This window comes from Carassius carassius, chromosome 5, assembly GCF_963082965.1.
Source record: "Carassius carassius chromosome 5, fCarCar2.1, whole genome shotgun sequence".
NCBI lineage: Eukaryota > Metazoa > Chordata > Actinopteri > Cypriniformes > Cyprinidae > Carassius > Carassius carassius.
The window spans coordinates 29,832,709-29,859,108 of record NC_081759.1 but is presented as its reverse complement, the minus strand read 5'-3'; the positions used below and the strand labels follow the sequence as shown (position 1 = coordinate 29,859,108).

General features: G+C 38.7%; 1 protein-coding gene across 1 annotated transcript; it reads left to right on the top strand.

Annotated features, from left to right (window-relative positions):
• The first annotated feature begins 18,513 nt into the window (after positions 1-18,513).
• LOC132141214 (prostaglandin E2 receptor EP4 subtype-like) lies at positions 18,514-23,856 on the top strand. Its single transcript, XM_059550536.1, has 2 exons — positions 18,514-19,617; positions 23,019-23,856. The coding sequence occupies exons 1-2, from the start codon at positions 18,835-18,837 to the stop codon at positions 23,604-23,606; spliced, it is 1,371 nt and encodes a 456-aa protein (XP_059406519.1). The 5' UTR covers positions 18,514-18,834; the 3' UTR covers positions 23,607-23,856.
• Positions 23,857-26,400: the final 2,544 nt, after the last annotated feature.

The window sequence follows — 26,400 nt, the reverse complement described above, 5'->3', positions numbered from 1 at the left end:
GGGGTCCGGGGCAGGCGGATTAATCGAAGAATGAAATACAGGCTTTATTTTAGATACATGAAAGGCGGAATGAATTCTCCTGTAAGCTGGAGGAAGTTTAAGGCGGACTGCCACTGGACTAATGATCTTGGTGACAGTGAACGGGCCAATAAATTTGGGAGCAAGCTTATTAGAGACGGAACGGAGAGGAAAGTTCTTGGTAGAAAGCCACACTTTTTGACCAACGACGTATACGGGAGGCCTAGATCGGTGGCAGTCGGCTTTAGCCTTGGTGCGCGCCCCCACTTGGAGTAGAGTCTCGCGGGCTCTAGTCCAAGTGTGGTGACACCTCTGGACAAAGGCGTGAACGGAGGGGACCGTGACTTCGGATTCCAGACTGGGAAAAATGGGTGGCTGGTATCCTACACTACACTCAAACGGAGATAGGCCCGTATAGGTAATGTATTGTGGGCGTACTCCACCATCGACAGTTGTTGGCTCCAGGAGGAAGGATTCTTGGAGACCAAACATCGCAACACCCTTTCCAAATCTTGGTTGGCTCTCTCGGTTTGTCCATTGCTCTGGGGATGAAACCCTGAGGACAGTCTTACAGTCGCTCCCAGTAATCTACAGAATTCACTCAAAAATTTTGACACAAATTGGGGTCCCCTGTCGGAGACCACGTCTGTCGGGAGGCCATGTAAATGAAAGACGTGATCTACAACGGTCAATGCTGTCTCCTTGGCCGAGGGTAATTTGGGCAAGGGAATAAATTGGACCGCCTTCGAGAACCGGTCCACCATGGTCAAAACTACCGTGTTGCCCTGGGAGGGCGGGAGGGCGGTAATAAAATCTAGTGCGATATGGGACCAGGGTCTCGAAGGGACCAGCAGCGATTGAAGTAACCCATCAGGGGGTCGATTGGAAGTCTTACCAGTGGCACAAACCGAGCAAGCCAAAACAAAACTGTGAATGTCGCGAGCCATAAGTGGCCACCAGAATCGTTGCTTGACCAAAAATTTAATACGGTTAACTCCTGGATGACAAGCCACATTAGAACAATGCCCCCACTGAATGACGTTGGACCGTAATCCCTCTGGCACAAATAATCGATTCGGTTGGCACCCGGGCGGAGGCGTTACCCCTTCTAAGGCCATCTTGACCTTCGATTCGACCTCCCATGTGAGTGTGGAGACCACTAATGTCTCAGGTAAAATACACTCGGGAGTAGATGAGCGTTCGGAACGGTCAAAAATGCGCGACAAAGAATCGGGTTTGATGTTCTTGGAACCCGGGCGGTACGAGAGAGTAAAATCAAAACGTCCAAAAAACAGTGCCCATCGAGCCTGCCTGGAGTTCAACCTTTTGGCAGTACTAATGTATTCTAAATTCTTGTGGTCGGTCCATACTATAAAAGGAAGCCCCGAGCCTTCTAACCAGTGGCGCGATTCTTCCAATGCCATCTTGACTGCCAACAATTCTCGGTTACCAATATCATAATTATGTTCGACAGGGGATAATCGATATGAAAAAAACGCGCACGGGTGCATCTTGTTGTCTGAGGGAGAATGTTGGGATAACACCGCACCTACCCCCACCTCCAACGCATCCACCTCCACCACAAAATGACGTGATGGATCAGGGGTGAGTAAGATAGGGGCCGAAACTAAGCACCCCTTCAGTTTGGCAAACACAGCCTCGGCTGTGTCTGACCACCTGAACGTAGTTTTGGGGGAGGTCAAGGCAGTCAGAGGTGCAGCTAGTTGACTGAAGTTGCGAATAAAACGCCGGTAGAAGTTGGCGAACCCCAGAAACCTCTGTAGGGCCTTACGGGAATCTGGACTTGGCCACTCTACCACAGCCTTAACTTTCTCGGGATCCATGCGTATTCCCTCAGTCGACACGATATACCCAAGAAACGGAACAGACTGTGCATGAAAAGCGCATTTCTCCGCCTTGACAAAAAGCCCATTCTCTAGCAACCTCTGAAGCACTCGTCGAACGTGCTGCACGTGTTCCTGGAGAGAAGAGGAAAATATCAATATGTCGTCCAGGTAGACATATATGAATTGATCGATCATATCTCACAGCACGTCATTGACAAATGCCTGGAAGACCGCTGGGGAGTTGGACAGCCCAAAGGGCATGTCCAAGTATTCAAAGTGCCCCCTGGGGGTGTTAAAAGCGGTCTTCCATTCATCCACCTCCCTAATACGGACCAAATGATAATCCTTATGTAAGTCCAATTTTGTGAAGATCGACACTCCATGCAACCTCTCGAAGGCTGAAGACATCAACGGCAAAGGGTATGTATTCTTTATCGTGATGTTGTTCAGTCCCCGGTAATCAATACAAGGTCGCAGCGACCCGTCTTTCTTCCCCACAAAAAAGAACCCCGCCCACGTAGGAGAAAAGGAAGGGCGGATGAACCCCGAAGCTAGAGAATCAGAAATATATTTCTCCATAGCCTCCCTTTCTGGGACAGAAAGTGAATATAATTTGCCTTTAGGTGAGACTTACCTGACAGTAAATCTATGGCACAGTCATAGGGACGATGCGGAGGGAGAGAAGCAGCACGAGACTTACTGAACACTTCCTTCAGGTGGAGGTACTCAGCGGGCACGTTAGACAAATCCACTGCTTCCTCCTGAAACATAGACATAGAAACAGACGGACAAGCAGACCCTAGACAAGACTCATGACATTTGTTACTCCAGGCCAGGATGGAATGCAGTTGCCAGTCCACTTTGGGGTTGTGACGGAGGAGCCAGGGGTGACCAAGAACTGTCGGTGCAAGGGGAGAGTCTAGTATGTAGAATCATGAGATGATTTCTGAGTGGTTGCCTGATGTGATGAGGGTAATGTTTTCAGTGATAAGTGAGGGCGTGAACCGGGATCTGGTGAGTGAGGGGTCTGAGGGGAATTTGAAGTCTGCGTGCGAGTGCATGGTCCATTAAATTACCCTCAGCCCCGGAGTCCAGAAGTGCTTGATAGTTGTGAAATCGTGCTGACCATCTTAGTCTTACCGGGAGGAGCGTAGATGATGATGAGGTCTTCTCAGCGGAGATCTCGGCGGGATGACCGTTCCCACCGCAGTAGAGGCACAGGCCCAGGGATCTCCGCCTCTCCTTCTCCTCCCGGGAAAGCCGAGCTTGCCCTACCTGCATGGACTCGTGATCGTAGGAGGGGCTGGCCGCGTCCCCGCCGCTGACCCGGGCATCCATAGGAGCTCTCGGTGTTGGATTGGGTAGGTTACGTCGTTCCACTCGTGTCAGTCGTGCATCTACCCTTAGTGCCAGCTCAATGAGTCCATTGAGTGAGGTCGGAAGGTCCAGGGCGTAGATCTCTCTCTGGACGCGGTCAGCCAGCCCATGCAGGAACATGTCCCACTGCGCCTCCTCGTTCCATTGGCACTCCACCACCAGGGTGCGGAACTCGATAGAGAAATCCGAAACTGATCTCTCTCCTTGTCGTAATTCGGCTAGCTTCCTAGCCGCCTCTCTCCCGGCGACGGCCCGATCAAAAACTCACTTCATCGGTGGCGAGTGTCTGGAACGAGGCGCAGCATGGATCTTGATTCTCCCACACTGCTGTTCCCCATAATGCCGCCCACTTGTTCGTTGGAGAAGGTCCTGGGTTGAAGAGAGAAGCGCATAGAGCATTGTGTTAGAAAAGTTCTACAGAAATTAGGCTCACCAGAGTAGGTTTCCGGAACTGGAAGGCGTGGTTCCGGCTGGGAGGGGGTCTCCGATGGTGTGGGAGGTGTGAGTGGCGCAGTCGGGGCTCGCAGAAGCTGTGATTGCTGGGTGAGCTCAGACACCTGCCCCACCAAAGCTTGGACAGCGCGACCAGTGTCGTTAAGATTCCATTCCTGGGAGTCCATCCTTCGAGCACTGGCGCTGAGTAACTCTTCCAACGCCGACGATGGGTTACTCGCTGCTTCCATGGTTGGTCAGATCGTTCTGTCATGATCGCATAAAGGACAGGAAGCAAGTTGCAAGTAAACAATCCTTTATTTGAGAAGTATGGTCAGGCTGGGTTTATGGTGGGTGACGCAGGGACCTCGATGGCAGCACAGACTGGTGAGAAGGTGATTGAGTGTGCAGGTGGGTGATGATGAGGGATTCGTGAGATGACTGGTAATCCACAACGACCAAACAGGAACAAGACACATGGATTAGCTGAGCAGAGGGGACACAGACAAGAATCATGGAGGACCTCAAACAACGATCTGACAAACAAGAGACGAAAGACAGGGCATTAAGTAGGCTGGTGGAATGAGCTGCAACACCCACATGAAACAATCAACATGACGTAACATGAGACGAGCAGGAAACAGTGCATTCATGAACCATGACAGTCTTGCACACAGGAAGTTAGAAGTGATAACAGGAAGTGCTTTGTCTCATTCAGCAAATAGCCAACTCCTCTGCAGGCGAGACAATTCTACTAAAGGAACTCATTCTCATTCTAAATAGAGGTATAATGTATAATGTTTTATAAACAGCTAATTACAATCAAGCTGATAGAAAACATTTGACATTTTTACAAAAAATATTCCCCCTCTAGTGAGACTTCCTTATATTATTTTAAACATTTTATTTAAGTTTCAAAAGGTCAAAGGTCAAGAAAAACAAACTGAACCACTGCACAGGTGACTGAGTCCTGAAAAATGGCAGCTGTAACTTTGCTTGTAAACTGTAACCTCATGAAGCACTAAAATATAAGGCTGCCAGCTGTTTTCTGCTTCTGTGCATGAATGTGGACACACAGAAGCTTTCATTGATGCAATGGTTTACATGAAGTGTTCTGCACAAATTTACTGAAAAATGATGCCAAAACATTTTGGTTGCCCCGATGGCTGATTTAGGTCTTAAACTCTGCACTCTCCATGTAAACCAAAAAAATTCGATTTAAACTTCAGATTTTTCAAATCAAAATTTTCACAAAGGTTTATGTCATTTTACACACTTAATATCAAGCTTAAGTGTTTGTTTATCTAATAAGATGCTATGAAAATGCTGTGAAAATTGAGTATGAGTCAGGTATTTATACCATGGGTAAGATTACTGTGCATACTCAAGTTGCAAATTAAATTGATATGCCTGCCATATTGACTTAATTTTGCAACCAGGGTATGCGTCGTCTTGGGAGATTTTGGCTTCACTTTTCTATAGTGGAAGGAGACTTGGTTTTTATACTTAATAACAACATGCTTTTTAGGTACCATATATCCTAAAATAAAAATAAAAAAAGACAATTCTTTACTCACTTATTCACACTTATGCCATATGTACATGACTCCCTTCAGATGAACAACATTTTTTTTTGACAAATAAAGCATCTCTGTGAGTCCATATAATGTAAGTGTATAGGAATCCAAAAGCTGAAGTTTCAAAAACTACACCAAGCGATGCCAACAGTAACCAACATGACCCCAGATCAAGCAATAGGTTCATCCTAATATGCGTACTTATGACCTATTCTGATCCATTTTCTATGAGGTTTGTATGTACATGGTTTAAAAGCTAATTTTTGTCATATGTAAGGATAGCTGCAACAGTTGAGTGAATTAAAAGTGCATAACCCTGATTCAAAGTCCAGTTTCTTGTGTGAATTTTCTGAATTTGTTTACCTTCATTTTATATGAACATTAACCAACTTAAGAGAATTGAACATGCACATCTGCTGTTAAATCATTGAAATGTTTACTTAAAATCTAAAATTATTAGAACAAGACATTTGTTTTAATGAGATTAATAAACCTTTCAGACGAAAACCGCTTCAAATGTCCTTACAAATCTCTTTTTTTAGCCATCAAGTAAGCCGACGTCTTATTAGAAATACCTAGACAGAAATATTAAGTGATAATTCTCTACAAAAACATAGTTGTCATGACAACAGTGGAAACTGTGTAGTAATCATCCAGTGAGTAATATATTTGCAGTCCAAAGTAAATTTGGTGTTTTTCATGTGACAGAAAACTGATGATAGCAAAAAGCAGATGTCTGGACTCAAGAGGAACCCAATTATTCTCTTTCTTTCACTTTTTTTGTGACGCCTCTCAAATAATCATTACTGTCTCAGAACAAGGTTGATAACAGCTAAAGGAGTTGGCAACCTTTTACTAACAGGAGGAAGCAGTAAAATTTGACCATTTGGTTTGACTGTCGATGCACGTCCTGTAATAATAATAAAAAAAATTATCACTGTTAATGTTTAGTGAAGAGAGCTTCAGTTTTTTTTTTCAGACATGTTTTGTGGTTGAATTGAGAATAGTGAAGTAAAAATTGTGCAGCTAATTACGGGTCCAAGCAGGAAAAGGGCTTTAGGGGCGAGAAGCTCACCTATGCTGGACAGGATATGAGGTTGTGTTCAGACAGATGGAGGATAACACAGTTTTCCTCGGATTCATTAGTGCTCAATGACCTTGTTATTCCACATACACTTACACACAGACATATTACCATGTGCTTAATGCTTACAGGTGAAGGTTATGTCAGTAGAGTTGAATATGAGCATAAGGTAATAATGAACTCTTGGGAAAATACAGTGTTTGATCAACTTTAAAATCATCATGAGACCATGTGCTTTGGGAAATATGATCTCATCCTATTAAACGAATTGCTCTTTGAGAATAGTTTCTTTCTTGGGGAAAGAAAGTAATCTTTCTTGGATTAATCAGTCAACAAGTTAAAAACTCATTTTGGAGTGTTTTTCAAATATAATCCTATGAGTGTTTCCCATATGTAGACTAGATGTGAGAGATAAACTGCTCTTGATATTAGCTCTTAATGTCTATCTGGGCTTATTGTACAAGTATGAATCACAGATGCACTCACACACACACACACACACACACACACACACACACACACACACACACACACAGACACATTACGTAAGCAGTAATTTGATCAACAAGTTCCAGTTCTACAGAATGGAAATCTACTGGATGCTATTTGCACACAAGTGCAAAAGCAGCAGCAACAAATCAAGTGTCTGCCAAACCAACATTTAAATTCATTATTAAAAAAAAAAAAAAAAAAAAAAGTTTTTCAAGTAATGACTAAAAAAGATTTTATCAAAGAAGGTTTTATCAGGTTTGAATAATATATCTGATGATGCACGTGCATGACAGTTCTGACAACATGTTATCAGCAAGATTCTGTAAACTGCAGTTTGTAGATAAGTTCTTTAATTGTATATAATAAGAGAAAAGGAAAGAAAATAGAGAGAAGAGAGAATCGGTTGGTATATGGGATGCTGACTGTGGTTTGCTTGCATTAGTAAAGTTTATTTCTTTATCTCTTATTTAGATAAGCAGAGAGCTTGTTGCCACTGGGTGAAGTGGTAACAAGTCCACACATGCTGTACTGCAAACACTCAGTCAGTCCATGCAGTCAATCAGTTTAGAGATTATAAACAGTTTTATTAAACTTTTTTGATTGAATGGATATGAATCTGAATGATTCAGCAAACACTGTGCTAATAATGCACAGTAATGCTCTTCTGATTTCATCCAGTGAGCATATCATAGCAATATAGACAGTGGCCAGAAAGCAATTCCTGCCATCACTCCTGTTAGAGATGACTCAGTCCTATATGGCATACTAATGGAAGAATATATGAGAGAAGAGTTTTCAGAAAGTTATTAAATGACTAGTCAGCAGTGGAAATAGTAAACAGATCAATAGGAGCTATTTGTGTCAGTTCATGTGGTTAAATTTCATTCATATCTGCTTATCTCTGAAACTGACACAGCAGATTTTATGTTGCAGATGTTCAAGCTATGCTAATCACACTCTCCAAAATTCCCAGTGAAATAAACAAAGGTGAAAATGCAAGACTATGCCATATGTAAATGTATATTTTACAGCTTAGGGTACAATTTCTGCAGTCCAAATATCACCAACGAAATATAAACTGGAATAGAAGGAAATATTTTAATATTAAATGAATGACACTCTGGTTTTAACTTGATTTGTTTTAGTAAAAGTATCCATTTAGCTTTGGAGTAAATATTTAATACTATATGTATATAAATGTGCATATATAGTGTCAGCATTAATGCAAATGTGCTCCTCGAGAAATGCAGAATCTTTGTGAAAGCTGTGTGTATTTGATGTTCAACGTCCTCAAGCAGTTTTTACTCAACGAAATCTCCAGGTATATCTGGAAAACTCGCAGGCATCAACGTGACAAGCAGCTTCTTTAGTGAGTTACTCAATGTATCATTCATGTCTCTTTAAGCTAAATTTAGCTAGCTTTAGCAGACAACTTGACAGTCTGGTTTTTGTTGATGTCCTTTAAGTATCTAGTATTGTCTTTGAAAGTATTTTACAGACCCAATTACAGCCCCCCAATAACCACCTTTGCTATCTCCTTTCCTCACACACAAACAGTACACAGTATAAACATACAAAGAATCATAAGCAGAATACACATACATACACACACACACACACACACATTTTCTCCAGGGGTTGAGTTGGTGATTACTGTTGTTTTTGGTTTGCCCAGGGGAGAATACTTGGCAAGTGTCAAGACTTGTTCTAAGCTTGTGTTAAAAACACACATGAAAGTCAGAGATGACAGGCATAATTTAAGCCATCATTTCTTTTATGAGTGTTCTCTCTGCGAAGCACAAACTATGAAAGCCGGGGATCTTACCAAGTTCTTAAAATTATGCATGAAGCAAAACAAAAGATTTGTTCATATATTAAAAAAGAAAAAATTGACAGTCTGTTACTATTTGCACTACTATTTGTTACTACTCCTTCTTTGTTTTTCTCCCTCATACACATATACACAAACACAATATAATCACACAGGGCTGTTTTAATAGACAAATGCATAGGCGAAAATTAGCAATTCAGTTAAAAAATAAGGAAGGAGAGAATAGCAAAGAACGGACAGTTAACGACAGAGACAGAGGTACTCCTGGGAAACCCCTGAAAGGTGATTAGGATTCATCTCACAGCTACCAACACACAATTTTTCAAACATACACAAACACAGATGCACTAACAGTATGAAGGAGTTCAGTATGCCATCTGTTTTGTGTTATCACTCTCAAATAATGTTCCTTATCTGTAAAGTGTCATAAAAGCACATACCGTTCTTCATATTTATACTACACCGGCCATTGCATTTAATTGCATAATACATTACATGTCTCACCATATCAGATATGGTCCTGTTTTAAATCCAGCACATGAATTACTGTTAAAATGTACACTTATGTTTTTAAAGTTATCATGGAACATATTCTGGTCATTTATTACTAGTAAGTGCTTATAGGTGTTTCCCCTTCATCATTTTTCCAACTGATTACATTTGGCATGTTTACATACTATTCCTTTCATCTCCATCTTGCTTAATGATATATTGAACATTACTGGAAACAAATATTAATTTTATGCATGTTAAAGTGTCTATTTGTAAACTGAAATTTCACAGCAATTCCTTTTTATTCTGCGTTCTGCAATCTAATCACATCCAAACAGACCTGTGCGACAGTGTGTTAGAAACCTGTTCAAGAGGTCGAACTATAAATTCTCCCTATAGAATATTATCCTTCAGCCACTCACACAGATGCTCTGTAATATGCTGTTTTACAGATGTCTGAAATAAATTTGTCCTGCTAGCCTGTCAGAATGAGCTATTATGTTGTCGGTCATTGTTTATTGTTGATAAACCACAAAGCTGTCATACTTATGACATACTGTAACAATTGCTGCCAAAGTGAGTAGTTTTGTACTGTATATTCTTGTCACGATGTACTGTATTAAGTGACTTAGACTGCAGTATGGTTCTCTGCCTCATTTTTAGCTCTAGGCTCGCAAAATATTGATGTGCAGAGGATTTTTATGGTTGACCTATGAACCCTTCTAACCATCAGATACATATAGATATATGTATATGTATATGTGTGTGTGTGTGTGTGTGTGTGTGTGTGTGTATATATTATTATTATTATTATTATTATTTTATTTTTTTTTTTTATTTATTTATATTATTAGATATAGATATAGATATATTTTATATTTATATATACAGGGTATGATTTTCATAGGGGGAATGGAGGGATATCCCACCTTAATAAATAAAACTAAATGAAACTTTAATTTTTGTTTTTTGAGAAAGACATCAGTAAGAGCATGCATTTGTTCCAAAGTAAATTATTGATTATTTCTAATGATTAAGCTCATAGTAGAGTTCACATTTCATGTTTTCAGCTATAAAAAAAATATTTTTACAGTCAACAGTTAACTTTGCCTCAGTCCAGTTTTTATTCACATTACTGTTTTTTTTATAATTTCTTTCAAGTAAATCAGTATAAATGCTTTGTAATATCTTTTATTACAGCTTTATTACAGCCGCCATAGAGGGAAGAAAAATATCCTTTCAGTTTTTACTACATCATAAACACTTTTTACTGAAACATGGACTAATGATTGAAATCCCAAGTCATCCCTATGGGACGTTCTGTAAAGCTTCTCTGAGTGAGCAAAAGGTGTTCATTCTACAAACAGCATGTGAAGTTCAGAGAATAAAGTGCATTTCCTTGAATTGGTACTAGATTCTCTGCTGAGAACGGTGAGAATAATCTCTCTCATGCCCACACACACATACATATATTCCCGTTCTCCCTCCCTAGGAATTGTTGTCATTTTGTATCTTTGATTTGGATTGCATGACTCGAGCACATTGGTTGGTAATGTAGGTCAAAGAGTTAAATGTGGGCTGAATACCACAGTCCCAGCATCGTTTAACTCTGAAACAGTTCCCTGGTGACTTCCTCCCTCTCCCAACAGCATGGGAAGCACGAAGAAACAAGCTGCACCAGAAGAGAGGTGGAACACTGATAAGAAAAGACACTCACAGAGTATTTGAACATATGTGCACTGAGCAGCCCACAATATTGGACAGATGACAAGTGTAGTGTGCATGCATGAACACTCCCTCGAACACAAAGAGAGTGGGTTGTGCTCAAACCTGTCTTGATCACAGTATGGCCAATTTGGCCATGAGTCTAAATTCACTTTTAACTACAAGCAAGACTGATGTTTTCATTAGCAACAGAAAATGTCCCAGTACAATGTGTCTCACTGCAGATCTTAATCTAAATGTAAGAGACAAACAATTACTACCAATTTGTCTTTTATCAGTTGACTTCATGTACCGTTCTCTCCAGCTGGCTCAGATAAATCAAGAGGCATAGTGAAATTTGTTGACTTGATATTTATAATCCAGAATGACAATGGTGAGTGAATCTATCTATCTATCTATCTATCTATCTATCTATCTATCTATCTATCTATCTATCTATCTATCTATCTATCTATCTATCTATCTATCTATCTATCTATCTATCTATCTATCTATCTATCTATCTATCTATCTATATGTGTATGTTTGTATGTGTGTGTATTTATAGGCCCTAAGGTACAATGAAATATTATGCTTTAGAATTTAGTGAAGTCAATGATTGCCTCTCATTTCTTTACTCACCTTACTCACCTAAATCACTTTTACTCATATTTAGCACTTGGCATGTGTTAATTTTGGACCAGGTTTATGATGTACAACTGAAATACTTTCAGCAGACTGTTGAGTAGATAAGTGTTTCATCGTCTTTAATTATAAACTGTTAACCACTTTAGCTGACTCTGTTCTGCTACAAGCCAAATTATGCTCAGCTCTTTCTCAGGCAGAGACAGTCGGATTTTTTGTTAATTTATTTGGATGATGGAATGATGAGAGACTGAGGGCAGATTGAGGCTTGCCCTGTAAACACTTACCCCCAGTTTCACAGAGGAAATACAAAGAGGGCTTCTGTCGGGTTTTACCACAGGAGCAAAATCAACCTGCCGAAGGGAACAACACAACTAAATCTGTCACAATAAACCAAGACTTTCTAAAAACACTAACTTGATGTGATGCACCTACATGATGGCACACATTCTGCCCACAGCACACCTTTAATGAAAGAAACAAATAAGCCACAATTGTTATGTACATTATTGTTATGTACAATTATTAATGCCATATTTGCATTTCTAATGAAAATAGAACTAGTCTATTGGATAGGTTGAATATACTGTACATCCTCTTTTTTCTGGGCATATCTTCCTGATCGGGATAAATACTTGCTAAAGGTAATGATGAAAAGTAGTTTGATCAATAGCATGCAGACATTGTACATAATTGACCAATCATGGTGTATGAGGAGGTGAGATCTGCAGAGAATGGTCAATGCAGTGCAAATATGCATTCGTATATAAGGTATGAGGACTCTACAGAGCACATCGATAGAAAAAAAACAAAACCAAACCCATTGGTGATTTTATGTCATTTTAATTCAATAGATGGCACATGGTGACTCTGCTAAAGCTAATTTCATGCTCATGCAAACTACATCAGATGATTTATGAGATATGTATTCTCACTCTTGTCGTGTCTCTAGTGCCAAATCATAACTCTGTTCATTTCCTCTCTTTTAAACTCTATACTTGGATTTTAAACAGTCAGTTAAGACAACACACTGGCTCTATATCCCATGACAGCAAAACGCAATGTTTTCCAAACCAGAACGACAATTCCAGTAATCGGATGTTTTATCTGAGCAGTTATTTAGTAGAAACACACCCCAGGGTGAACAGCCATTTGACTTGGCTTCATCTCAAAACGTGTCTGACTCTTTCGTGAACGCTGGCGTGGTAATTCTTCATAAATATCACTTCAGTGATAACACTGACTGGTGTCAAGAATTGAGAAACAACCTTGTTCTCTTCTTTTATTTATTTATTTGTTTTTAGAAAGGAAACCATACTGAAGAAATACTATGCAATTTACTTTTCTTTAAAAATCTAGTCCAAATCATTGTAAGTTACAAAAAAGATAAGCAATTATGATGTGACCCCTTAAAATAGAATAAAAACAAACAGAACTCTCTCAAGATGTAATTTTCCTCTCAATGTAATCTTTTACACATCTTGAGAAAGAACATGTCTCATCTCCTCTAAGGACGTGATTCCAGTTAACACATGATTTCGGACTGTGGTTTTTCTTCCGAAGAGGTATGGGGGGGGGGGGGTCTAGAGGCACATCAATCAAGCTTCATTTGCTTACACACATGAACTGAGAAATGCACACATTTACAATAAATTCCACTCCTCAGAGTCTCCAGTTGACTAGAGCGAAGGTGTTATTCTTCTACATGTGCATTCTAGTTTTCAAAGGATCGAACACAGAACACTCTCTTTCCCTTTCTCTTTCTTTTTCTCTTTCTCGCTCTTTGTGTGAGCATGAACGTGTGTGTGTGTGTGTGTGTGTGTGTGTGTGTGTGTGTCAGTTAACGGTTCCTCAGTTCCTTTTTTCATCTTTCCCTGTATTGTGTATTTAAAGCAATGTTTACCAAGATCACTTTTTCAAATACATAAATGTAGACTGTAATTATATAGACTGTGGAGGAAGTGGTCACATCAGGTCTCACCTAGGGTGAGAGCAAAACAGGACATGATCTAAACTGTTCCAGTGATGTGGCTCATAATGCTTTTATATTTTATCTTTGCATCTAAGGTCATTCTGTTTTTACTTGCATCATATAGTTCTGTAAGATGATTCACAGTACATTTTCAAATTCTTCAGTTTTTCATTGGCTTTTATTTTATTTACCCAAAATTTCTAAAAAGCCAAAGCATATGCATGTAAGCATGCACAATCCAGGCAAGCAGCATAAAAACATTGTTTTAAAATTTCACTAAACAAAGCCGTTCCAACATTCACAAACAGACTGAGATCCACAAAACACACACACATCAACACTTGCTCGTTTCCCCAGTTGCTTCCTTCCTCTTTAGTTCCCTGAAATTTTTTTTTTATTTCTTCTGAATTTAATCACACACCCCACCCTTTTGTCAAAAATCAACAAGTATTATGCAATTTTACATGAAAACATTCACATTAAGGAAAATGCAGTTAATTATTTACTAGAGTTAATTATTTAGATTTGTAATATTTGTGCTACAAATTGGTGTGTTTATGATTAAAATAATGAACTAAAATGATATGATACCAAATATTAGTTCACAATATCAAGTGGCATAACAGACTGATTTGACACTCCTAAATTTGACACTCCTTGACCTACTCCTACATTAAAAAATAAGTTGGAATATATTACCAAAAAAACAAAAAAACAAAAAAAAAAAGACTGAGCTCAACTATGTGTACCATTAATTAATATCATGAAACATGTTAAATGTACTGAGACCAGGCTTGAGAAACCCCAGAATGATGCTTCTATAACCCTTAAATGAAGATGTTTTGAAATACTGAGTGTAAATGAAGGAATTCCTTTAATGACCGTTAAAGGCGCAATATGTAATTTTTCTGCTTTAAAAATAGCAGATATCACTATATCTATGTTATATATATTTTTTAGTTGTGTACTTACATTATCCCGAAAGTTTCCACGAACTTTCAAATCCAGAGAAAATTATAGTTTAATTAGAAGACACGGTTCTTTATTTCCGTTTTGTAGCCCGTCTATGGCGTCATACAAACTTTGACCCCTCTAGTTTATCTAACTTCCTGCGGAACCGCCAAATACAAAGGTGAACAGAAGCAAAGACGAGATGAAGAAGAAAAAGTAGTAGCTAGCCTTGATCGAGACTATTATATTTTATATTTATATTGTTTATATTCGTATTTATACCTCAATCAATAACTTAGTTATGGATCATGATTATGCTTTGCCTGCACGTTCTGTGAAGCGCAAACGTACGGGTGAAATAAATGACCCAAGAAGGTTTTGGGACAAGAGAACAAACAAGACACGGGTAAATATTGGAGTTGCAATTCCAAGATAGAGAGAGCTTCGTGACAAGCTGAAACTACAGACAGATGCCGAACTCGCTTGCATTCTAATAAACAGGTATGCATCCATTCAGCTAACTAACGTTATATCTATCCGTATATTTTGTGAAACGATGATGTCTTGTGTAAAACGCAGACGTACTAGCTCTCATGTAGAGTATAATGTAAATCTACATGTGTTCTATATCTAGCTGGATAAAGTAGCTTCAAATGCAGTTCAGTATCTTGTTCGATATCATAGTATAAACGTAATTATAATTATTAACGAAAGGCAACCATGTTTTTTTAACATATATTACTACTAGCTAGATGGAATATTGATTTGATAGGGGTCTGATAATTCATATATCTCTCCATTCGAAAAGACGTGATTGTCAAAATACTAGGCTGCTGCTGCTGTAGGTGAAGGGGGACCGCTGACAGACCAGGCTCTTGTCTTCATGACAACAATATCTATACTTCATGTTGAACATAAATATAAAGCCTACTGATAAAGGACACCGTCAACAGTATTGACGGCAAAATAGACTATGTTTGACAGGTGCAATATTTGAAAATCGATAATTATTTATTTATTTTTTAAATTACATTTATATCTGAATTTATGTCAACCTATAGACTTTCAAACATCAAAATGTCATGAATTAATATGTATTTGTGTACACAATTACATATAAACATATTTTCCTATTATATTTTGCCTGGAAAGGCTTCCAACACGCGCGCGCGTCGCGTGAAAAATAGGCGTCGGTTCTATTTCTAGCATGCGCGCGTTTTCCACGTGGCTCGAGCCGCGCCTGAGCCGCGCGGCTCACACAGGCAGTCTGCAAGCTCTTAACCTGTTAACATGGGAGCCGAATTAAAAACTGACACGCCATGCAGCTGAGACGCTTGCGCCACGCGTCCAGTGTGTCGCCTGCCTCAGTTAAAATGAGTGAGGAATGTGGGGAGCGACAGAGCGCGTGTTCCAATGAACAACAACTCCCATGAGCCTACGCTCTTTCCCGACGTCATCAAAGTACGTCTCATGTTATTATTTTGATTGAGTGACCCCTGGTGGCCAAAAATTCCATACTGTACGTTTAATGTGATAAGGTCATTAAGTCAACCATGATGAATATTAAAAACATGAATATTAAGGGAGACAAAAGCTGAGGACAGGGGGGGCCAAGATGACTTTTGTGGAAATCCTAATTGAGAGCTGATGGGATAGCTGTTTAAGAACTGTTTAGACAAACAACATCATGTCTTCGAAAAAAATAAAAAAAATAAACTCACTTCGATATTTGCTAATATGGCTGTCAAATTGGAAATAATGTTAATATATTTTAGAAACTGACTTACGTCTGCTCATTTTCTGGGAAGGTAACAAAATATGTTCTAAGTGGAGCTTACCCATCACGCACCCCGCTTTCACTGAATGACTTTTAATTATGCTTATTGACTTTGGTCACAGAAGCATTGAAAATGTAATACAGCCACTTAGTAAGCTGCACCACCCTTCCAAACACAGACAGCTCAATCAACAAAAAAGCTGTAGCTTAGGAGGTTTTATCTTTCATTAACTGCAGATTAAACATCAGTTGGAGGCGCAGCGGAGTGAGTGGGAATTTATGCTCAGAAAGTTAAATACATGATGTGTGATGGAGGGTCATCTATCATCTCAGACAATAATTAAAAACAGAATAAATGTGGACTATTTGATGTCATCCCCACTTGACCTGTTTTACCATTGGTATCTAAGGAAATCCATTTCAACCTATGAATTAGTTTTTTTTTAAAGGGGGTCCTTGCAACCTGTTTTCTCATAATTGTGTGTTTAAATCTTAAAAATGTGTCCTAGAAAGCTTTATTACTAGGTATTGCATCTTTATATCTTACAATTTGTTTGACAACTGCAAGTTTATTTCTCTTAAATTAAGATTTTCTCCCACAAATGTCTCACAGTTACGACTATTTCTTGCAATCATTACTTTATTTCTCATGAATTTTAATTTATGTCAGTTGTGACTCTATTTCTCATAATTGTAAATTTATCTCATGATTGCAATTCTTGTAATTGCAACTTCAAATAAATGCAATAAATAAATTTTAAATCAGAACTGAAAAGAGATGCTATTAGAATACTACCCAGTGCATGTTACTCTGTGTGAACTTCTGCACTATTTTCAGACTGAATGTGTATTCTTTAACCCTTTAGATAAAGATTTTTTGATCTGGGCTTGTAATCACTTAATTTCCTGTGCATTCCTACAAGCTAACTCCTAGGTGACATTTCTGTGAACTTTGCTTGTACATAATGTACTAATGGCAGACACTTCCTTTGTAGTGACATAACAGTAACATCATAAATGCATTTTTCCTGAAATATAAACCTCACATAAAACCACACTGTTTTCAGATCTCATACATGCATTGGTGTTGTGTGTAGCTGCTGCATGCACGGCGTAGCTTGAGCAGATATCAGACGTCAGTAAGCACAAGGTACACCACAAGGCGGAAAAAAACAAATCCAGAAACAACTAGTATAATGACATTTCAAAGGCTGTGCACTGAGTGAGTCACTGTCTTCAGAAAACCTTGCAGAATTATTCAGGTCATAGAAGTGTGAAAAAGTGCAAGTGCTTAAAGAAACTAAAACTGACAAATATATTTAATCTATATCATTAAAAAATATTTTCAGTGGGTGAAAAGGAGAACCAAATATCATTTACTAACTCCTTTCAATCTCACTTGATTTGTTAATATAACTTTTTGAACAAGTGTGTAAATCTCATCATCAATGATTAAAGATTTAAGTACTAGATAAAATGGATAGCACTATATATATTTTTCAGCTCCCACCCGTTATGAATATGTCATGCATAAATTATATAGCAATACTTAACCCCCCCGGGGCAAGAACTCAGTATGAAGCCAGAATGTAAATCTTGAGGATTTAATAACAGAAGCATATTGTTTTGTGCACTTACCATGTGCAGTTGTATTGCTTTTTAAAGAATGGATTATGGTCATGTGAGTAAGATGAGGTGTTGGGGCTTTGGAGCTACATTCATCACAACACTATGTTAATAACAGACAGACATTTTCATTTGACTAAATCATGCCGAGGACTGAAAATATGATTATGTTACAAAATCATATATATTTTTTAAATAAAGCATGAATTTCATTGCTATTACGGCCTTTTTTTTTTTTTTTTAGCAAAACACTTGTCCTTTTTAGGCTCTTGGTGGTATTTGTGTTTCAACACATGTATTGTGGTAGCAGCACTTCCTTAATGTCAAGTTATGCTAAGTTGTACTCTTGAAGTCGACACCATTTTACCAGACAAACCAAAAAAAGAGAGAGGATAAAAATCTAGCTTTAATTGCCATTTTCTTCTGAAAAAAGTAGGACATAAAAGCAAAAAAATTGCTAAATGCATCGTTTAAAAAACATTCAGAAGGGACACAAAAAACATACTTTCTTTAAATGACTCAGGCATCATTTTGGCGAAAAGAAGAAAGAGCAATGAGTGCGAATTGTGTAGATAAATATTATCCTCGTAGATGATTTTATGCAGAGACATGTATGTGTCAACTTGCATTGACAGGATGGAGCAAGACTGCATGCAAGGGGCGGAGCTGGCAGAAAGCTCTCAAGGAAAAACTTGTTGTGAAGTCACTTTAGTGAGACTGAGGGCAACCGTGGACTAAACACCTCTCACGAGCAAAACAAAGGACTGAACTTTAAGACTTGTGAATGACTACATGCGTACCCGACTCTGGCGAGTCCAAATGTATCCTACTCCGACACGCGCTTTGGAGATGATGGAGACGCGTAACGGCGCGTGAAACGTCTATGTGGAAGGTATCATCGTGGGATCTTTGACATCGATTGAGAAAGTCAAGGTTTCGTACAATGCGTCTTGAACGCATGATTTGATTTGGACATCAACCTGCGTGTGAAAAAAAACACTCTGTGAAGATGAACGAAACGAGCACGAGTCGAGGCAAAGGTTATGACCCCACCATCCCGGTCATTATGTTCATATTTGGTGTGGTCGGGAACGTGATTGCTATCGTAGTGCTTCGAAAGTCGCGAAAAGAGCAAAAAGAGACCACTTTTTACACCCTGGTGTGTGGACTTGCCGTGACTGACCTCTTGGGAACTCTCCTCGCGAGCCCAGTCACCATTGCCACCTATGTGAAGGGAGATTGGCCCGGCGGGAAACCTCTGTGTCAGTATTCCGGCTTCATTTTACTCTTCTTCTCCTTGGCAGGTCTCAGTATTATCTGTGCCATGTCCGTCGAGAGGTACCTCGCCATCAATCACGCTTATTTTTACAACCACTACGTGGACCAACGGGTGGCAGGCTTGGCTCTGGCGGTGATCTATGTGTCCAATGCACTCTTCTGCGCTCTTCCGAGCATGGGACTGGGATCCGTGGTGCAACAGCATCCAGGAACCTGGTGTTTCATTGACTGGCATAGCAACGATAGCACGAACGCCACTTTCTCTTACATGTACGCGGGCTTCAGCTCCATCCTCATCCTCGCTACGGTCCTCTGTAACGTGCTGGTGTGCGCGGCTCTCATCTTGATGCACAAGCGCTTCGTCCGCAGGACCTCGCTGGGGACGGACCAGGCGCGAGTCGCGGAGATCAGGCGCAGGAGGAGTTTCGCGCGTCTGGCCGGCGCGGAGATCCAGATGGTCATCCTTCTCATAGCCACGTCCATTGTCGTTCTCATCTGCTCGATTCCTTTAGTGGTAAGTGGGGTTTGTTGGCCTCCGGGAAATTACAGCGTACTTTGATTTAGAGGAAGGTGCACTAAATGTAATTTTGTGGGAAAACTCACAAAACTAAACGCAAAGATGGTTTGCTAATAAAAGTCCACGAGTTCACTTAAACGTAGTATAAATATGTTACGGAGGAGTGTTTTTTAATCATAAAATTATGTGAAACAGCGTCATACCTATTTTAAAATACCATACATTATAAATGTATCCAGAGGTGGAAAGAGTACAAAAATATTCTACTCAAGTAAAAGTACCATTACATTAATGAAATTTTACTTAAGTACAAGTAAAAGTACCAGTCTAAAAATCAACTCAAGTAAAAGTAAAAAGTAGCTCATTTAAAATTTACTCAGAGTAAAAATTACTTAGTTACATTTTAACAGTGGGAGGGAGTCAAAAATGGGACAGGCCAAGGGTGTCAAACTCAGTTCCTGGAGGGCCACAGTCCTGCACAGTTTAGATTTAACCCTAATTAAACACACCTGATCCAGCTAATCTAATCATTTAGGTTTATTTGAAAACTACATGATATGTGTGCTGGAGCAAGGTTAGAACTAAACTCTGCAGGGCTACGGCCCTCCAGGAACTGAGTTTGACACCCCTGGGATAGGTCTATTAATCTCAAACTAGTTGTTTTTAATTAAAGGAATCAGTTATTTAGAATAATAAAACATTTGGGCTGTTACCAGGCAAATAAGTATCAACAAACTCATCTTTTAATGCAGAGGAAATGCAGAAGATTCATTGGAAGTGGCATTTAGATGTATTACACTGTTTAGTGCAGGACAAGAATGCATTTAACCTGCAGTTACAAATGCATGAATAATGTTTTTATATTCAAGACATAAAATGTTGAATACTCATTTGAAATGATAAGAAATTCATTATTTAAAAAATGATACTTTAAATGTGAAATTAAAATGGCCAGTATGTGTCAGCAAGTAACTGTTAATAAGTGAGTCATTGCGATTGAACCGAATCATTTAAACGGTTGATTCATTCAGGAACGAAACACTGTCACGTTGCTCAGAGACGCAAAACTGTGCTTTGGTGACTGTGTTTGGAATTATTTTCTGTTGTAGAAATAGAACTAAAAAAGGCAATATGGTGTCTAAAACGCAAGTCTCTTAATTAACTTGTTTACTGAACTGTTATATATATGTATGTATATATTCATGATGATTTTTTGAGGAAAAGATGGCATTCTTTGTGTGATTTTGATTTAATATATGAAATTATATAAATATGTTAATTTTATGCCCCTATATCTTCAATTTTGTGATCATTCTAAATGCATTTTAGGAGACTGAATCACACAGTGAAAGAACGCACTATAAATGCGCGCACATCATTAAAACAAAAAATATGATATTATCGCAGACTATATATATATAGCACACTCCTCACCACTGTCTTTTTGGCTAATTTGTGCAAAACCTCTTGCCTCTACATTCTTGCGAAGGGTTGATGTCTTGTCGAGATTTTATAAGCTGCTAGTTTGGTCTTCCTAGGCAAGTACAGCTTACACTGCATAATAGAGCATACATATGGCCATGGGTTCACTTCATTTCCTTCGAGTTCAACTTCAGAATATGACGGGGTTTCGTTTTCAGCGGTGTCTGCACCACTAACGCCTGTTTTGACCGTCTGCTAGTGATGTGTCGTTCGTGAACGAATCGTTCTTTTTGAATGAATCTTTTAGGTGAACGAATCGTTCTCGTTCACGCAATCCACTGACTCATATTTCTCGTTCACTGAAGTTACTCCCTCCACAGCAGTGCGGCGCTATAAGCAGCGCATGCGCAGCTCAGTGAACCGAGTAACAACCATTTCATCCTGTCAAAGAGTTACAACCTCGAGCCAATAGCCTTTGAGTATGAGATGTGACAGAGCATGTGATTTGTTGAATGTAGTGAGCGAATACGCCCTTCAATTAACGAGTTTCATATGAATCTGAACAAGATCTAGAGATCTTATCGTTCGTGAACGAGTTGAATGATTTAGTACATCTCGTTCGTGAATGAAATGACTGAACTGGCACACATGTCATTCGTGAACCTGAATGAACGGATACATGTCGTTCGTGAATGAAATTAACTGGTACATCGCTTATCTCGTTTGTGAACAAAATTAATGAGTAAACTGGGTTAGTCTGCCATTTAGCATGTCAATCTCGCAAAATGCAAAGCGCAGTTACAGTTACTGTGCACATACGCTTGTTTTGATATTTAGCAACTCCACGTTTAATCCCCGATTTAAAATGTGAATATATAATATACAAATTGTCTGACCAAACAATTAAAATGCTAATTAGGCAAGAAAACCTTGTGCTTTGTTCATCTGAACAACTTAATTAGACTTTATATACTGAATGCGATTATACACACATTTTAATAAAGCCAGATCAGTTTTTGTAACAAGTGAATACGTTCGTTGACTAAAGACATAACACATAATACACTCTTTTTTCGCCACCTGCTGGCATATTTTGTGTAATACCAAGAAATGATCACTGAACGAATCATTTTGGTGAACGAACTGAAAATGAACGAATCTCTAGAAAGAATCATAATTTCCACCACTACCGTCTGCATCTTTCTTCTGATTTTAGCGCCAGTTTGCCCTCCTGCCCATTATTTACTGACGTAGTTTCCAGGGAGCGATTTTTTTTTTACTCAGTAATTAATGTGTTTTAAAATGTAGCGAAGTACAATACTTTAAACAAAATATACTTAAGTAAAAGTAAAATTACAGATTTAAAAATTTACTTTAAAAAGTATTAGTACACAAAAAAGCTACTCAATTACAGTAACGCGAGTAAATGTAATTCGTTACTTTCCACCTCTGAATGTATCTACTGTAAATTTTTAAATTAAATTGAAAAGTATGATTTACAATATTATTTACTGGGCAATATATAGGCTATAGTTGTACAATATATTTTTTAATATATATATAAAACAACATGGGTAGGTTTTTACCATACAGTTTTACAGACTGTACAATTTCAGTAAGCACTTAGATTGAAATTTTTTGACTGATTTTAAAAAAAGGTCAAACATTTTGTCACAGTCACAATCTCAGTGCATGAGACATCTATTGATTGTTATCTACTGATAAGAGATGTTGTACGCAAAATGTTCATTGAATGGGATTTCATCTGTATTTACGATTTGTACAGTTATGTGTTGACTCACAGTGGAAAGACTGAGGTGAAAACCATTATCTGATATCAGTGTGTGTGTCAAGATTTTCTAAACTTGATGGTGGTAGAGCTCATCATCACCTGCAGTATCAAATAGGTTTGTGTCAAAAATCAATGTTTGATAACTACAGATATGTAAACAGATAATGTCTTGTTTCCTGTTTAGGTGCGGGTGTTTGTGAACGAGCTGTATAATTCTACAGTAATGACTGAAGAAAAGCCGAACCCAGACCTTCAGGCCATTCGAATTGCCTCTGTTAACCCCATTCTAGACCCCTGGATCTACATTCTGCTGAGAAAGACAGTCGTGCAGAAGATTCTGGAAAAGATCAAGTGCCTCTTCTGCAGGATCGGTGGGAGGAGACATGGGAATAGCCCTACGGAGTTCCACTGTGGGAACGGCGTCCACAGCTCATCGGTCATGTCTCGTGATTTTCCGTCGCTAGCGTTGCCCGAGCTGCCAGAGGTGATCAGCACATCACAGATGTACCTGTATCCCATGGAGGTGGGACAGGAAATGGGCTGCTGCGGTGGCTCTGTGCAGAGCAGGACGTGTTCTACTTCAACCGAGCAAACCCTTCTGCGGGACTCTCAGGTGGTAGAGCTCAGCAGTGGAGAAAACGGGATGGAAACGGGCACGGACTCACATTCATGCACGCACTCCAACACAAATGAATCCCAGTGTTCCAAGCACCAGCTGCTGCAGGTGACCTTTACAGATGAGACTTTAAGCTTACAAGAAAGAAGCATATGATGCATGCTGAAAAACTTGCTTAGTTCAGCAGAACGATGTGTCGGGAGGTGAAAAACATTTCAAGAGCTTGATGTGAGTGTTGTGAATAGAATCAGAACTTCTCAGAGCAAAAAATGAAATAAAGAATTCCTAAAAACTCATGAGACTGAAGAGAAAAGTTTAAGAGAAAGACTAACCAAAGGACTAAACTTGGTGCAAGAAAGTGAAAAAAAGTGCTTACTAAAGTAGGAAAAACAATGTTGCTATATATCTGGGTCAAAACAAAAAAAAAATAGCATGATGGGGTTCTGAAAAGAGTGTAAGAGCAGATGAGGATGGAGAGGCAAACTGGCCTCATTTTCTGATTGGAACTTATAATGCATTTCAAAAGAAGACTGCATATTCCAAACAGTGAAACAGAACTCTAAAAATTTAGATTTAATTTATTGTAAGTTCTTGTGAATTTCTGCAGAAAAGGCATTCGTAGTAAATGAACACAGTTCCGTTTGGCCCTGATTGACTGACTTGATTGACCCGGGAAAATCTTGATTAGATTTGATGGACGACCATGTGAGCAAATATCCACTGCCCTGCTTCAAGTTCCCTTTTTGCAGACATTCTGGTGAGATCTCCACTAGGTCAGAAGATCAAGTAACCAGAGTGCCTTGTTAGCTTTTCTCACGCTGGAACTCGTGGTGTAAAATGTCCTTTTCCTTATGTTAAGGTGACCAAAACTTTTCATTTCCATTGCTACATAAACAACTATCCACTATTTCAAACTTACATAAGATGTAGCTAAGTGTAATATGTACGATATTCTGTGAGTTAACCAAGCAATTTCACATCCATGTTTACTAAGAGTAACACCATCACAAAATATAGCGGTACCCAAAATCTCATCATACAGTGTAAGAGCACATGATATACAGCACATTATTGCTCATTTTTGTTTCTTTTAAAGTGTAAAATGTATGGAGATGAAATTGTAAAAGCTATTAAGATGTTGAATGTCTTTTAAGGTTTTATGTTTTGCACTTTTAAATCCTTGTGAAACTGTCACTATCAGTCAGTGGTCATCGAGGAAGAACTGTTGAGTTCATCTGTACATACTTGTGATGTTAAAATGTGAACGCTGTCTTGCTTTAATTTATTGTAGTCTTTTTTAGACAATCTTTTGACTAGTTATTTCTTCTCTATGAGAAGGTCAAGTTTGAGATGATTCTACTCATGTTGAAGCAGTTATATGGTTTTTGTTTCATTTCACAATTCTAATGTGTATCAAAACAGCATGAAGCATGATTTAAACTTACTTAGCACCATCATCTGCTGCATGTATATAAATGATTCAACATCACTGTGTGTATTTTCACCATTTCATCATATCTTGTCTTTCTCTTACCCTCGATGTGACCCTCCAGAATGTGCAATGGCCAGCTATTTATGCTGAAATAAACTCTTGAAATGAAGACAAATAGAAAACAGAAAACAAAAATCTTAAGGTATTTCTTGTCGCACTCTTAAACATTAAAACAAGCTTTAAAAAACATTAAGCATAGCAGCTATATATCATTGAAATCACCTAAATGAATCAAAAGTTCCCAGTCCTACCAAGCATTACAAATCAGTTTAATATATCAGATTATTACAAAATTCGATGTTGTCAATTAGCTTTAGGGATAACTGAATAAAGTTTAAAATAAAATTCGCTAATTGAAAATCAAAGGCAAACGTCTAATCAAAAATATTTTAGAAATTGTTTGAGAAAGCCATCATTTTTAACTAAATTACATTTGTGACACCTTTTTATATATATATATATTGATTTGTCATTCATGCAAATAAATATGACTTCAGAGATGCAAAAATGTCTGGAAAACATCAATGAACACAATGGATCTGTTCAAAAATTATAAATAATTTACTGATTGGACAAGTCAATAATTGAAAAACAAGACCATTATTCATAAGACATGTGCACACTCATCCTACTCGCAGCATAGATTGGATCTGTAAAAGGAAAAAGACCCATAATGTAGTTTCAAGTGTAATGTTTCCAATGTGTCAGCAATCCTTACATCTACTTTTTCAAAAGGTCAGAGCTCATTATATTTTTAGAAGAATAAATGACTGGTTAGGTTAGGTCATGTTAGACCTCATGTATTCATCATATTTTATCCACATCCTTAAATATATAAACTATATATATTCGGTTTGCTTTCATAGTTCAAACTAAAAAAGTCCAGTGATTCACTGGGGTCTCATTATATGATCTTTACACGATGACCAATGTGCAGGAACAGATCTGGAGACCTTCACCAACTGTAGACATCCCATAATTTAATTAGCTTGTGAAGGGAAATCAGTTCTACTCTCCACTGCAAGTATTCTCAGCATGCATCATGCATTTGTGCACTTGTTGTGACGTACAAACTGCCACCTGTCCCGATTCCATACGTATACATTAATGAGAACTGACAAAAGCGATCTTTAGCACAGTCCACAGTGCATCAGTTTCAGGCATCTCCCTAAAACATCATTAGCGAAGACGTTAGTGTCCTCATTTATTTGAATGAAGCAACAATTAGCAAAGGATTAGCGGGAGGCAGAAGGATGCTGGAAGCTTCCGCCAAGTCCCACAGGTGCCAAATAAAAAGCATTAGAGACGTAAATGGCCCAGTTTGCAGCCCACGCATGCAGCTGGACAGTATCAGTGTGGATAGTGTATGAATGCCTATAAATAATGGGGTCAGCGGCAGTAACAGCCAAAAACACATGCACATGTAAGTCAGGCAAAATCAACCTGAAATTCTGTGGT

Coding starts and splice junctions, on each gene's coding strand:
- LOC132141214 (XM_059550536.1), top strand. CDS start 18,835: ATGAACGAAACGAGCACGAGTCGAGGCAAAGGTTATGACCCCACCATC. Junction 19,618..23,018: donor TCTGCTCGATTCCTTTAGTG/GTAAGTGGGGTT, acceptor TTTCCTGTTTAG/GTGCGGGTGTTTGTGAACGA.